Source organism: Protobothrops mucrosquamatus, unplaced genomic scaffold (genome assembly GCF_001527695.2).
Source record: "Protobothrops mucrosquamatus isolate PMUCROS unplaced genomic scaffold, P.Mucros_1.0 scaffold_18, whole genome shotgun sequence".
Lineage (NCBI taxonomy): Eukaryota > Metazoa > Chordata > Lepidosauria > Squamata > Viperidae > Protobothrops > Protobothrops mucrosquamatus.
The window spans coordinates 424,339-440,138 of NW_015386094.1; the positions used below are offsets into that span (position 1 = coordinate 424,339).

The 15,800-nt window shown below is 38.6% G+C and overlaps 1 protein-coding gene across 2 annotated transcripts in view; it reads left to right on the forward strand.

Moving 5' to 3' along the window:
• The first annotated feature begins 470 nt into the window (after positions 1 to 470).
• SERBP1 (SERPINE1 mRNA binding protein 1) overlaps positions 471 to 15,800 on the forward strand; it is an 18,135-nt gene continuing 2,805 nt past the window's right edge. Inside the window, exons 1-8 of one of the 2 annotated variants that reach the window (XM_015828903.1) lie at positions 471 to 892; positions 5,579 to 5,732; positions 6,002 to 6,145; positions 6,262 to 6,357; positions 6,791 to 6,865; positions 11,160 to 11,337; positions 13,645 to 13,692; positions 15,201 to 15,374. In XM_015828903.1, coding sequence (XP_015684389.1) covers positions 493 to 892; positions 5,579 to 5,732; positions 6,002 to 6,145; positions 6,262 to 6,357; positions 6,791 to 6,865; positions 11,160 to 11,337; positions 13,645 to 13,692; positions 15,201 to 15,374 — 1,269 coding nt within the window. In that variant the 5' untranslated portion in view covers positions 471 to 492. The remainder of the gene's footprint in view (positions 893 to 5,578; positions 5,733 to 6,001; positions 6,146 to 6,261; positions 6,358 to 6,790; positions 6,866 to 11,159; positions 11,338 to 13,644; positions 13,693 to 15,200; positions 15,375 to 15,800) is intronic. The other variant, XM_015828971.1, reaches the window with a different exon arrangement.

The window sequence follows — 15,800 nt, forward strand, 5'->3', positions numbered from 1 at the left end:
TGCATTAATGTGTCCTATAAGCCCAAGCCTTGAATCGTTGACCTTTCAGGTTTTCAGCAAACTGGGTCTTTTACTTTGTTTCATTTAAGACAATGCACTTAAAGGAGGAAAGAAGGGAAATGAATGCCATGTCTTCTCAAGTTTAAAAAAAAAAAACTGTTTCGCTGAACACATTCTGAGGGAAGAGATTGCCTCGGGGAAACAAGACTTCACCGCCTTATTTCTCTGCTTCGTGATGCCTGCTGGGAATTGTGGTCTTACTTTTTGCCGAGGACCGGCTATTCTTACAGACGGGGAGTTCAGCCTTCAGTTCCCACGATCCTCCGCGAGAGCTGGCGGCGTCTAGTTCTGTTTCCCGGATGTCGCTTTCGCCGGAAGAGAAGCGAGTTTCTGTGGGGGCCGGCCATCTTGTGTGGGCAGCAAAGAAGCACGTAGGGGGTGGGCCGGGGCCTGGGCAGCATCGGAGGAGGATCCCACCCAAAGGGGTCCATCATGCCCGGACACCTGCAGGAAGGCTTCGGTTGCGTCGTCACCAACCGCTTTGACCAGCTCTTGGACGACGAATCCGACCCTTTCGAGGTGATCCAGGCGGCCGAGAGCCGCAAGAAAGAGAGCACCGGTGGTGGGGGCGGCGGCGGCGGCGGCCACCAAGGCAGCCGCGGCGGCGGCGGCGGGCCGGCGGCCCAAGCTAACTCATCCTCAGGCGGCGGCTCGGGCCAGGTCGGCTCGGGCGGAGGGAGCGGCAGCGCGGCGAAGCAGCTGCGCAGGGAATCTCAGAAGGAGCGCAAGAACCCGCTGCCGCCCTTCGCCTCTTCGACTGGGCCCGGAGGCGCTGGGGACCGGCGAGAGGATGGAGGCGGGCAGCCTGGCTCCGCGCCTCTCAGGAAGGAAGGTGAGTGGCGGGCCGCTCTTCTCTTCGGCGGGAGGCGGGAGACGAGTCGGGCTCCCCACAAGGTCAGCGTTTCTTTCGGGCGGGCGGAGAGAAGCAGCCGAGCCTTCCCCCCCCCCGTCAGTAGCAGGCTTCCCCCCCTCCTTCCACCTAGCACGTGGTGCTGGAGCGGGACCCCCTCCCCTCTTTTCCCGCTTGTCTGGCCGGAGGAGAGAGGTGCCCGTCTCCCTCACGTGCGGAGGGCATGGCGAGCCTGCCTGCTTGCCCCGAGCCTCCACCCTGGCCAGAATGGGCCCCGCTCGTGTTGACCGGCCGTCGTGGGAAGGAAGCGCGCCTGGTGCAGCCGCGCGAGCTCCTTAGGCGAAGCCCTCCGCGTTCTCTGTTCGCGGGGGGGATGCAGCAGCAGCAGCAAAGCAGCGTTGCCGAAGGGCGGGGAGGGCGCCGACCTGAGGTTGGCTTTCTCCTCGCGGTGGGACGGCCCCGGCAAGGCCTGCAAAGGCTCGTGTGGGGGGGGGGGAGGGAGGGAGGGTTGAGGGAGAGACACTTTCCAATCTTGGAATGGCGGCTTGAGAAACGGAGGGCGATTCTGGCCTCTCGAGTTTAGTCATCCTGCCGGTGCCCACGTAGAAGCGGCGGCGGCGGCAACCCGCTGGACACGGGTTTGGGAGGCACGAAGTTGGAGTCCCGTTTGTACCTGGGGCCACGTGCGTAACCACGCATGTTTGCTGGGCTGGTCGTTTGACTTCTTCGGTTGTCTGCTGCCGCCTACTTAATAGGCGTGAACGAATAGACAAAATGGAACTGTGGAGGTGAAATGACCGCCTGGGATTCTGGACTGTAACTTGTTAAAAAAAAAAAAAAAGATGTTGCACGTTGCTGGCTTTTTTTTTTTTAATTTAAATTTCTCCCGTCAATTGATTGAATCTATTGTTTGTTTTGCCTTGTTTTCTTGAGTTGACGGTATCCGTAGAATTTGGGGCTTATTTTTAAGGTGGAAAGGCCGTGGACCGTTGTTTAAAACATTTTGCAACAATGTGTAAATAAAACAAAATGGACTGAAAGCGTTAAATTTCTCTGTGCTTTTTGCTTCATAAAATACTTCTCTAAAGGAAATGAAAGGTGCTCTTTGAGAATGTTGATTAAATAGTGCTAATTATATGGTTTTAGCCTTACTTTCTATGAACTTTAAGCAGGAGACTGTGAAGCATGGTAATATTTTTAATAGCACCAATTCTACACCTTGTAGTGGGAAGAAAATGTATGATATGTAACTTGATCGCTTTAAATGTACCTTGATTACAAAAAAATGTTTTTGCTTATATGTTAAATCTTAAAGATTATTTAATAGTTATCAGTCAGGTGTCCTGTGTAATGGAGCACAATTCTCATCACCAGTCAACCTGCACTGGCAGTTGCAGAAGAGAAAGTTAGATTAGTACAGGCAATAGGAGTAGGAAGTGATTATGAGATTAGTAATTGAAATATATTCTTAAATTTATTTAACAGTCTTGTATACTCCAGAGAATATTTAAATATTCAAATAGTAAAAATATTCTTGAATAAGACAGTTATTAAAATACTAAACCAAGATTTGTAATGTTTTAAACTTTACTCTGGGTGTTTTTCAATGGTTATAGAAATTGCCAGAAGCAATTTTTTTTGTAGTTCTCTGATAGTATTTGAATATGAAATTGGGGGCTATGATGTAAAGACTACAAGACAGACAATTACAAAAGGCTTAGTTTTCAGCATATCTTTACTGCCATCTACTGGCTGTCAGGAGTTTTGCAGCGTATGTTGGATAGCTGTACACTACTGCTTGAAAATGTTCATGAGTAAGACATTTAATTTAGAAAAGTTGGCTTGATAACTTTGCAACAATATGGCAGTTCAACATTAGTACTTCTGTAATTGCCTTGATTCAACATTGCTTGGAGTTTCTGCTTGTAATTTGAAGAAATAAAAGTATATTTGTGTTTTTATCTAGATTTTTATGCAAACTCCATACACTTATGGAGATGTCTATTTTTGGAGAATTTTGGGTCAGTCTACATAAACTTTTGAGGAATTTTTTGATACAGAACTGATCTGTTTGAATCCCACTTGTTTTTAAAAGTTTGGATTATATGTTCTTTCAAAGCTTTGCCTATTTTCACATATGATAGTCTGATAGAAACCCATTTTATGACTATCCATTTTTACTTTGACAGTAACTATAGTAAAAGGATTGTGTTACAAAAGCTGCCTTTGTTAGATAAAAGTATACATAATGGGGACAATCCTTATGCAGTTGGGTGAAATATAAATAGCACCTAAATAATTTCAGAAAAGATTTTTTTAAAAGAAGTAGTTTTTCCTTTGTATAAATCATCTTATAGACATGTCCAAATGGTAGAGAAGGCAAAGGGACAGGCTTACATGCTGAATTCTATGGTAACTTTAAAGATGGAAGAATACTGGCAATAGATGAATGAAGAAAAATAAATCATCTTATTTTCATAATGGGTTGTAAATTCCCCTTGAAGAATATAGTTGTATTTAAGGTTGTATACAGATACTTTGCATATATTTCTGTAGTATGAAAATTACAGCATAATTTCTAGGCATTGTAGAAAACAGGATATTAATGGTAATATTTGTAATATAGTAAGTAGGTTCTGCTTACTAGCATCAAATCTAGCCAATTTAATATAGATTCAATAACGTTACATGGCTCTATAAAAATTCAGTAATGATTGTTCATTAGATTGAGCTATTCTAATTGAATCAGAATGCAACTATAATTTAGGCACTTGCTAAAGAAAAATGTTCATTTATATGAAGTTTATTTCAGCTGCATATTTTTATCCAGTGATTGGGATTGTTCTGAACATTATTGAAAAAGTTTGGTGTATATCCAGATTTTGAGGTACCTGTTACATATAATTGAATGTGCATGATGCAGTTTATGAATGTCTAATAAGTGTTTATTAAATGTAAAATGCTCAGTTGAGCTGCATGGAAATGGTTTCATTTATACCATCCAATAGAATATCTTTATATTACTAGCAGATATGCAATATATGCAACACCAGTAATAATTGCAAAGTCAAAAATACTATTTTGCTTTTATTCTGTATAACAGTTGCAGCAGTAAAAATTATAGGCTTGGCCTTGGATCCAACTTAGATAAAAGATAAGTTATGTCTAAAACATTAAGTCAGGAACTAAAGCAAAAAGGCAGTATAGTCCTTCAGAAAGCTAGTATGTCTTGGCAAGTCAACTAAGAAATGCTTTCCAATTTCTTTGGATTCAAAGTGGCAAGAGAAAAGTAAACTTGACCTGATTAAAAGTGAGGGGAAAGCCAAGGAATACCTCACACATAATGGTGACTAGATAGGTGTGAAGTTCAGTGTCAAGCATTCACTAGCGCCCTTTAATCAGAAGTAGCTTCAGGACTTTGCTTGGTCTGAAATGCAGGCTTACCATATTAAAAGATATAGTCACTAATGATAACCCTGTATCGGATTCTGGGATTCTTGGACATTTCTCTTTCAACACCTCCTGTTCAGGCTGTGTCTCTGAGTATTAGGTATGGCTAATAGTTTTCATAAGCAATATTTTACTGATATTTCTTGTTCTCCTTCTAGCAACTTAGAATTGTTTTATATCGTGATATATGTGACAGTTTTAGAACTCCTTGGTTTAGCATTCAGCAGAACTTTTGAATCCAATTCATAATATATGAGTGGATTGATAGCCCATAATATTTTGCCAACGGCAGTATTATTTGAAGCCACCATTGTTCTCAGGATGAGGAAAAGCCAACTTTTAATATAAAAATCATTTCTGTTTCTTTGTTTGAGTGAAACTTTGGCACTGTTAGTTAGCCAGTTGGTTTCAAGCAGTGTGGCGGAATTATTGTGCAGGAATTACTGGCATTCTGACAGCTCCCAGGCAAAGAATAAAATATATTGCATGCTGAGACCTAGTGCTTTCAGTTGCAGAATGTTGCATGTTGGGAGGGGATTACTGCAGCAGATTAGTGCATTACTACAGAGTTAATTATTTCTATGAAGTCATATTTCCAGCTTCCTTATCAGTCCATAAGCGAACATCTACTTTCTGTTATAAGGAACTTGATAAGTATTAAAGCATAATAAGAAATGGTGGCTCTCCCATTTCCTAATTGTAACTGATTCTCCACATCCTATAAAGATTTCTGAAATAGAAATTATTGATCAGATTAACTTAATTAAATCTCAGTATTTTCTTAAATAAAGAGAAAATATTCTGGAATTAGACTGATCTCTCCCAAAGTAAATCTTTTGCAAACTATTCCAGTATGCATGCTGCAATTAGGCAAACAAGTAACTTGATTGTTTCACTAAAGAATACTAGTTGTGAATTTTATTTAATGGAAACGCGAATGAATATTTTAAAAATTATTGTTTCATATGTGTATGAGATTAATTTTAGTTTTTCTAGCTTGTAGCTTGAAGGATTATAAATACTTGTAGAGCTAGTTTGACCACAATTCCTATAAGATAATAATTGTAAGAACTGCTAACAAAATCAGCTATACAATACAGTCTTCTATCAGAAAACTATTGATTATTACATGTTAATAATACCTATGTGTTAAAGAATACCAGTTGCTTGGTGGAGATCAGTAAATAATTTACTGATGCAGATTCCCTTCTATTTTAGGGATAAGACGAATTGGCAGAAGGCCTGATCAGCAACAGCCTCAGGGAGAGGGCAAGCCTATTGAGAGGAGGCAGGAGAGACGGCCTCCTCGTGAACGACGATTTGATAAACCTGCCGAAGAAAAGGGTGAAGGAGGAGATTTTTCTGTTGATAAGTAAGGATTGTACATTTTAAGATTGTTTAGAGGGGATGATTGTGTGTTAGGGTAACCAACAAATTAACCTGTTGATGAATGTAATTCAAAGTAACTTAATTAGGAAGCACAGAATATTTGCTTTTAGAAAAACAAGTTTCTTCATACATTTTAATTAAAATATTGTGAGTCACTTAATTTCAAGTAGTCTGTGGCAGTACTTTTTAAAGCATATTAACAGTTTTAAAGGGCTTAATATAGTCCCTATTCTATTTCTGCTTTTATAATAGACCCATTATTGATCGTCCTATGCGTGGTCGCGGTGGTCTTGGAAGAGGTGGTCGTGGTGGAAGAGGACGTGGAATGGGCAGAGGAGATGGCTTTGACTCTAGAGGCAAACGTGAATTTGATAGGCATAGTGGAAGCGACAGATCGTAAGTCTTTAAAACTCAGTAGCTTCTCTTTCAAAATATATTCTATTCAAATATTTTGCAAATTTGCCTTTGAATTTCTGTATCCCAGCACTATTGTGTTAACTTAGTTTTGTTAGTTCTCTTTCACATTCACATTTCAGTGGTCTAAAGCACGAAGACAAGCGTGGTGGGAGCGGATCACACAACTGGGGAACTGTCAAAGATGAACTGACGTTAGTATTTTATTTTAAGCTTATATTTAGAATAAATATAAATTATAAGCAAAATTATACATAGCTTAAGATTACAAGATGACATAATGAAAATGCAGAAATTATGTTTAATGTTCCGCATCCTTAGCTAGAAAGCAGTAGTCATGATGAAAGCAGCATAAATCTTTTTGAAAACCTAATATGCAATAGAATAGAAATGATCATTTTTCAGTCTTAGCATTTTGAGGCCAAATGTATGTCTGCTAAACTTCATAATCTTACCTGTATTTTATTAGGGCATATATTTTTAGAAAACAAAGGAATATATTTATTTGGGGAAAATTTGAACTTTGAGAAGGACCTTTAATAATTTTTCATAAATTTAAACTTTGTTTTGGCAAGTATGTTAGAAGTGCTAATTGGAAACAATTACTTTTTATTTTAAACTCTATAGTGACTTGGATCAATCACATGCGACAGAGGAAACACCAGAAGGAGAAGAACACCCCCCTGCTGACTCAGAAAATAAGTAAATATTAAATTGTTAGGGTTTTTTTAATCACCTAAACAAAATTAAGTTAGTGATGATTTCTTTGTGCTGACCTTGGAATGCATGAATGATCTTAGGGAAAAAGATGCTGCCTAGGAAACAAGAGAAGAGGCAGCCCCCAATGGCTTAATAGGCAGAGGAAGAAACTTAGGAATGACTCGGCCCTTTTATGACTTGTGGACTTCAACTCCCAGTATTCCTCAGCCAGCGTGCCTGGCTGAGGAATTCTGGGAGTTGAAGTCCACAAGTCATAAAAGGGCCGAGTTTGAAGACCCCTGGTCTAATTGATCAGATGGTGGTTAAAAGTTAAAGATAGCAAGAAGTTTGTACCTTCAGACTTGCAAGATTGTGTTGATGTAGCTTTTGACTTTGGTTGTTGGAAGCCAGCATTGAAGATTGCAAATGGTGGTTATGTGACCGTAGGATGCTGTGATGTTAAGTGCAGACCAATTGCAAGGACCATAACTGAGGATCGCTTTTAAGTCCCTCTCAGTCAGCACCATTGTAACTCCAAAGGTTATTGAATAAGTAGTTGTAAAATGGGGAATATCTGTATTTAAGCTGTCTTATATAAGTTGATCATATCTAGTGTTTTTGACATTTATGTTGGGAAAAAAAATAGAACCCTCAGTTATGGTAAAGACCTATTTCAGGATGACGATTTCATATGGCAGCAAACAACCAAAACACAACTCTCCATTTCTAAGTAAGCTATAAAAAGATTCATTAAGCTTCTGGTATTAAAGCACGAATACTACTGTTTTAATATGTGAAGAATCAAGGAAAAAGAGGCTGAAAATGCATTTCTAAGTGGCTGAAGAGGGGGAAAATAGTGTTGCCGCTATCCTAAACAGGTTGTTCACTCTGCTATACGTGTTACAAGTATGTGTGCTATAACCAGTTCCCAAAATATCCTGAGTAGCGTTTAAATTGATGAGCAGATAATCTTGACCTATGACCATTTGTTCTGTGACCATTCAAAGCTATCGCAGCGCTGAACAAATGTTTATAACTTCTCCTTGGAGTTCCAGCCATACCGACATCCCACAGTCACATGATTCACACTTGTGACCAATTGCAGGCCCTGTGACAATGTGATCACCATTTGCAATCTTCCCTGCCTGTCAGGAAGAAAATGGGGAAGCCAGCAGGGAAGCTGCCAGGTTGCTGGAGTAAATCTCCTCCGCCTGCGGACCTTTCCCCATTCTCTCTGCACTCCGTGCTGTGCCTCCCTGGCAGCCTCTCCCCAGCCTATATCATGCCTCTCCTGGACCCCCCCCTCCTCCCCTGCTCAGCGACAGCTACTTATCCCTTTGTTGGCCTGAGATTTTCTGCAGGCTTCCCCATTTATTTTGGTTATGGGGAAACTGGCAGGAAACTGCCTTGTCTAATGACTTGGCTGTTGGTTAACAAGTGGGACTGCCGGGTGATTGCTGTTGTTAAGTAATGCACTGTGCTTTTACTACTTCATCATTTAGCGACAGAAATTCCGGTCCTAATTGCCATAATAAGTCAAGACTACCTGTAGTTTTGAATGAAGTCTTCTGTCAAATTAGAAATTAGCAGTTTTAAAAAGGGTTGTAAAGTGAGGATGCATTTAAAAACTTAGCCTTGCTACTATTGTGCGTAGTCTCACTGTTTAGAGTATCTCTGTTATTAACGTAGATGTACGTACAAATCACAGAATGCTCTACCGAAAGCAGTTTTAGTGCCCTTAATTTGTTATTGCTTTAATACATAGAAAAAAGAAGAAAAAAAACATTAAAAAGATGCATATAGAGGAAATCATTCACCTGATATTTAAATACATCATGAAATCTTGACCACAAAAAATAATAAAAATAGAATAATGAATCTTTACTGCACATTAATATGGAGCCAGTTCATCAGCAGAAAGTTAACATGTGTTTTTTGTTCAATATTAGTTACATTGCCTTTACAATATTAAAATACTTCTCTTGTTTTTTTTCCCCCCCCTTGATAAATCATGGTGATTGATACCCAATTTTTGGTATATAATTCAAAATTACATTTTACTTTTAAATTTGTAACACATTAATAAGGCTTACAGATATTGAACTAAAATGAAAGTTAATTGATAAGGTGATTTTCTTTGATTCCTTTGTGTGCCACCTGTTGTAAATCAAAACATAGGTTTGTACCCAGACTTTTAAAACAAAGTGTTTTGTTAAATTAGCATCATTGTAAGATCATAAGAAGCATACCTAATCTTGCAAAATGCTGCCTTGAATAATATAGGTATGATAAAATATAAATATTCCCTGAACTTTATTTCATAATCCTTGCAAATAATTAGGATTATCATATTGATATCCTTTAATTGTTTATTTGAAAAAAAATAGTGTAATTTCAAATCACTCAAGGTCTAATTCTGTTTGATTATAATGCAGGAATTTATATGCTGTTAATAAATCTAAATAAAATTGTGAAATAAGATGTTTTAATTGACTTTCTTGCCATTTTGTAGTTTTAGGTGTTCCAAACTGCTCTTGTAATTACTTAAAATAGTAATCTAGTATTAGATGCTTAGCAACCTTTTACAAAATCAGATTGTGTGGGATAGACAGTTGAAGAGGTAGTATTGTGTGCAATGCACAAGTCAGGTTCACTGTTGATAGTGTGTGTGTGTGTGTGTGTATCAAATTGGATAACAAATTTCTTAATCTAAGATTTTATTAGTGGCTTTTGATGTTCATAAATCATGGGGTACACTTTTGTTACAATTGTATTTTAGCTTTTGCTTCTGTGAATTCTAGTAAGTATTAACTTGTGTCATTGGTGATATTAACTAGCCCCTTTCTGTTGCCTTTTTTAAAGTTCAGTTTTTTTCAAATATTGGGGTCCTATCCAGTGACACTTGTCATCTGATCAAGTGTTTAAAGTATTCATCTGATCAAGTGTTTAAAGTATTAAAGCTTCAGCTTCTTTAATAGGTTGAGCAATCCAGTGAACAATCTGGTTTTGCCAAATTAGCAGACAACTCTGTTTCACAGATATGCATTGCTAAGCAAAGACGTCACATGTCACCATTTGTGACCAGTCTGCCTGCTTCCCCATGACTTTGATTGTTGGGAAATGGCAAAGAAGATCACAAATGGCAACCATCTGACCCATCGGATGCTGCAACATCATAATTATGAGCTGGGCACCCAGATTGTGGCCACATCGCAGTGGGGATGCCTCAGTGGATGGAACTCAGAGGACCGGTCATAAATACCACTAGTTCAATGCCATCGCAAGTTTGAACAGTCCCTGAACTGTTAACTGAGGGCCACCTGTATTATGGAACTGAGTCTGTGGCTTATCAATCATTATTCCACTTGGACTGGAGCCTTTTTCTGTTTCATAGCTTTAGTTATCTCAGTAATTTCTCTGGGAGATAAAGCTGCAGCTAAAAAGCAACTTGGAATAATGATTTTGTATAAAAATAGTTTAGTTCAGTGGGCTAAGTATTACAATTCAGAATATTTATTCTTTTTAAAAGTCTTAGTCAGAATCATGATATACCTATCCTGAGTATCTTTTATAGCAGATACAATGTAACAACTATTTCAGCCAAAAGGCTAGTAGTGTACCATACTTTTGCTTTCTATGATTTAGTGAATACTCTGTTTCAAGGGCATAGAGCAGAAATTAGTACACATAAAATGGGAAGAACTTGGGGGGGAGTGAATAAAATATACCTCTACTTCAAAAGAATAATTATTTCTGGACTTGTAATTATAACGGATGTAAATGGAAATTAAGAATGATTGTGGGCAATTCTCCAGTTTTTACTTCAATAGTATGGAACTTCTAGTTTGTAGCTAATGGTCAGCACTGTAATGAGTAAATCTGGATGCTACATATCAAGCATTCCAAGAGAATATCTGTAGCTCAGGATTGAACTGTGGGGTCCTTGGTGCTCTCTAAGCTTGGTTGTTTGCTTGCAGACATTTTATTACCTGACTAAACTCAATGCACCGGTTGGGTAATGAAATGTTTGCAAGCAAACAACCAAGCTCAGACAACACCCAAGTCTCCATAGTGTCAACCATTGTTTTTGAACTTGAAAGGTACAGCTGATAATAAAATTGAAAGATAGTAATAGCAACATTTCATCATCGGAATAAAATTTTGTGGTAAAAATATATTCAGGCTGAATGTGCTGTTTTTAGGTGTTTTTCAATTTTTTTCTTCTGTTTGGATTCCACCCCTTGAAAACCGAGTGTGTGTGTATTAATTAAGTGCTTGACATTCATATTTATCATAGGGAAAATGAAGTAGAAGAAGTTAAGGAAGAAGGGCCTAAAGAAATGACTCTTGATGAATGGAAAGCTATTCAGAATAAGGATCGTGCAAAAGTCGAATTCAACATCCGTAAACCAAATGAAGGTGCTGATGGACAATGGAAAAAAGGCTTTGTTCTGCACAAGTCAAAGAGTGAGGAGGTAGGTACAAATTATTTTTATTGTAGATTTATACATATAAGAGTAATTGGCTTAAGACAATGTAACCATATGTTTTCTAGATCTGATTTCAGAAACGAACAGATATTTGGTTAACTAAATATTGTCCATTTTACTTTGAAACACAGTTTTATATTTTGCAGTTGGAAAATTTAAAAACCCAATGAGCAAAATCTTGCATTGTAATTCTCCAGTGTTTAGCCTTGTGTGTAGCCCTCATAGACTTTAAAAAAAAATATCACCTAACATTAGCTTATAATATGTCAGGAAGAAAGAAATGATGAATGTAATATATTAAATGTAAGTGAAATCAGTGTTAACTTTTTTCTGGGTTTCACATTTTTGTGTTTCAGTACCTGTTCCTTCCTATCTGCAGACAAAGTGGGGCTTTGAGCTCCTAAAAGTTATATTTGCTTGGTAGACAAGGAGAATACATTCCAGTTTTTTAAATGCAGTTTGCTAGTGGGATGTGGGTTACGCACATAAATTCTGAGTCCTAGAACAATGTGTAGAAAGAGTGCTTTACTGAATAATTATTTAGACGTGCATTGTATTAAAGTTTCCATGAAAAGTAAGCTCTTTAAAATTTAAGAGCATTTAATTGCTCTCTGCATGTTGCTTAACTGTGATAACTTTCTGTCCAAAGCAACATTGTGAATCTGCTTTTTTTTTTACCTGTCCTTTTTATGGAGAGCTACTTACAGCAATTCATTTAATGATAATTCGAAGTTAAATACAGCACTGAAAAAAGTGACATGATCATTTTTCATGCTTACGACCATTGCAGTATCCCCATGATCAAAATATGTACTCTGGGCCAACTGCCATGTATTTATGATGATGGTTGCCCTGTGATCCCCTTTTATGACCTCCTGACAACCAAAGTCAATGGGGAAGCCAAATTCATTTAACAATCACGTTACTAACAGGGATTCACTTAACAGCTGTGGCAAGAAATATACAATGGGGCAAAACTCACATAACTGCATTGCACAACAGCAGAAATGTTGGGCTCAATTTTGTCAATAGTTGAGGATTAAGCTGTATGTTTATTGGAGATGCTGCTAAAATGAGAACGTCTCGAAAATATCGAACGATTTGTTTCTTTATTTTTCTTTGCTCCTCTTGTTTCTCAGTAGCAGAGTTGATTCCTTGGTCGTTTTTAAAGAAAGGAGTCCCGTTCTTTTCACTAGGGATAATTTACGGATGAGAGCGATGTGAATTGTGATCTAAAGCTGTATTTTAAAGTTCAGCACTTCCTTTAACACAAGAACCCTGAAGTGACATTTTTTTCTCCTAAAAGTGATCTCGACGCTTATGTCTATTAATTTTACCAAACACGCTGGCTTGAATCCTAATTCCGTAACATCCTCTTTACTTGCTGTTTTGGGGTTTTCTCGCTGTATGTTTAAATATAGGCAATCCTCGAATTGCAACCATTTGCTTAGTGACCTTTGAAGTGACAAACGGCACTGAAAAAAGGACTTATGACCCATTTTTCACAGTTAACAAGTGTTGCAGGATCCCGGTGGTCGAGTGATCAAAATTCAGATGCTTGGCAACTGACACGTGTTTATGACAGCTGCGGTGTCCTGGGGTCATGTGATCCCCTTTTGTTACCTTCCGACAAGCAAAGCCCATGGGGAAGCCAATGTTACTAACTTAACAACTGCAGTGATTCTCTTAACTGTGGCAAAAAGAGTCGTAAAATAGGGCAAAACTCACTTAACTGTCTTGCTTAACAACAGACATGTTGGGCTCAATTATGGTCATAAGTTGAGCACCACCTGTATCTTGCATCCTAGACCAGTGGTGGCAAACCTATGGCACGGGTGCCAGAGGCGGCATTCAGAGCCCTCTCTGTGGGCACATGCGCCGTCGCCCCAGTCCTAGGCCTTCAGCTGGGTTTTATAAAACCTTTTCGCTTTAGGCCTCCGCCGCCATGTGCAAAAAAAAAAGGTTCAATCAATCAATTTCAACTTCTCGCAGGGAAAAAAAAATCTTGCAAAGTTGGAATTGATTGAACTTTTTAGTCCCACCCAGTCTGCCGTTACCACCACAGCCACGCCCACCCAATGGGCCACACCCACCCGGCACCCGACGATGCATAAGTGGGTTTTGGGTTGCAGTTTGGGCACTAGGTCTCTAAAAGGTTTGCCATCACTGTCCTAGACTTTTGCCTGGTTAATTGTAGAATAGTTACTCATGTATATACATACTCACATGTGGAAGTCTCATTATCTTTCTTTTGTTTTTATTCCTTGCCCATTGACATACAACTTGCTTCAGACAAAGGGGATGTCAGAAGTGCAGGGGAGTCAGCTGGAGCCTAATGAGGTACTTTATGGCTTATCTTTACCTAATGAATAAGGAACTCTCTACAAGTACAAATTTGAAGGTATTTTTAAAGAAAACCATTGAAAATGTTAATAAAGCTGTTGATGAATTCATTAATATTTTTTTGGTAACCAGTTTGATTGCTGACCAATCAGCATTTGTGCCTTTTTGTGCCAGCTTGCTTGCCCACAAGTTCAAATAATTTTAGTTTCTCAGGCCCATATTGTTATCGTGATGACTGTGTACATCCATGGCAATACTCCAATTCTCTAATTTTTTTTCCTGAAGAAAAAAATTCTGAAGGGATTTCAGTATTTGATTCCAGTTATTGGTAGGTTGATCTATGTTCCTTTTTCCATTATTACACATATTCAGTGACAACTACTAAGGAATAGTACTATATAACATTGTCACAGCGTCTGCTTTTCCTGTTCAAATAGTTTGTTGTGGCTTATGTAGCTGAAACCATTTCAGCCCAATGCATATTGGCAGACTTTGTGTTCTCCCATTCACAGAATAGTATGTTTCAAGTTCTAAATGATATTGTTATTGGACAAGGGTTAATAGCAGTTTTTGCACTCCTCTGATTATAAGGCTCCCATTTTATTTGAATTTTAACTGTATAATTTTCTTTGTTATGGTTTGCTTGTATATTACGTACTAGCTGTACCCGGCCACGCGTTGCTGTGGCTCAGTCTGGTTAAATGGAAAAGAAAGAAAAGAGAAAGCGCACATTTGTAATACGTTTAATTTCACAATGCTTGTGGGTATGCTTTTACGTCCAACAGATGGCGCTGTTTTTCAAAAAAAGCATGTTTTTACCTGTCACAGGTGTGACATCTATATAATAGTAGGTATATAAAAACACGTGCGTATTCGAATGCAATGTTGTGTCAAAATTTCAAAGCAATCGGTGAAGAACTTTTGGAGATTTAAGATTTTGAACAAACGAACATTTACATTTTTATTTATATAGATAGATATATAAATGTGCTCTGGGGCAATCTCATCACAGTGTGCTGGAATGGGATTTTGCCCAGAAGTATGGACAAGATGGTTTCTGTAAAATCAACTCTTTTAAATATAATGTATGCTTGGTATCAGTTGATATTGAGATCTGGCATTTTATTTTAACTATGTTTGATTTCTGGAACATAGGACAATTTTTAATCAAGTGTATAGTTTTGTGTGTTCTGATTCATTTGCTTTATATCTAGGTAATTGAACCTTCTCTGCAAATCCAGAGCTCTAGACTGGAGTTCTGGCATAATATTTCAGAGAATATAATAATTATAGGGTGCCATAACTTGACCTGTTAAAAATGCAGTTTTGACACACATTTGTCTATATTCAAATGTGGTTCACGTTCCATTCTAATGTTGATATGTCTGGTTTGCAGCCTACTAATGTAAGTAATATGAATAAAGTGCTATATAATTTTCTGTTTTTGAATGAAAACAAATTTCAAGCCATACCAGTTAAACCTGAATTACTTGATTTTGTTATAGTCTCATGCTGAGGACTCTGTAATGGATCACCATTTCCGCAAGCCAGCAAATGATATCACGTCCCAACTGGAGATCAATTTTGGGGATCTTGGTCGTCCTGGGCGTGGTGGTAGAGGTGGAAGAGGCGGTCGTGGACGTGGGGGAAGGGCTAACCGTGGAAGCAGAACTGACAAGGTAATAACTGATTTTATGAATGAAATGTCAACTTTCTGAGGCTGATGTTTTACGGAATTGAGCTGCTTCTAGAAATGGTGCACAATGTTGCAAGTCTAACTTTGCACAACTTTGTAAAAATAAAGTTATATCTGAAGGAGTAAGAAGTTACTTTTGGGAAGATGTTTAGATAATAGTTTTATGGCTGAAATGTCAAATACATTAGCTTTTCCTCAGTTTCACCTAAGTGCTGTGGTTGCGCAGCAATTCCCCGGACACCTGGATGAATCAGTCTATCTAGACCCATACCAGTCGGGCTTCAGGCCGGGGCACAGCACGGAAACGGCATTGGTCGCGTTGGTTAATGATCTCTGGAGGGCCCGGGACAGGGGATATTCCTCTGTCCTTGTTCTTTTGGACCTCTCAGCGGCTTTTGATACCGTAGAC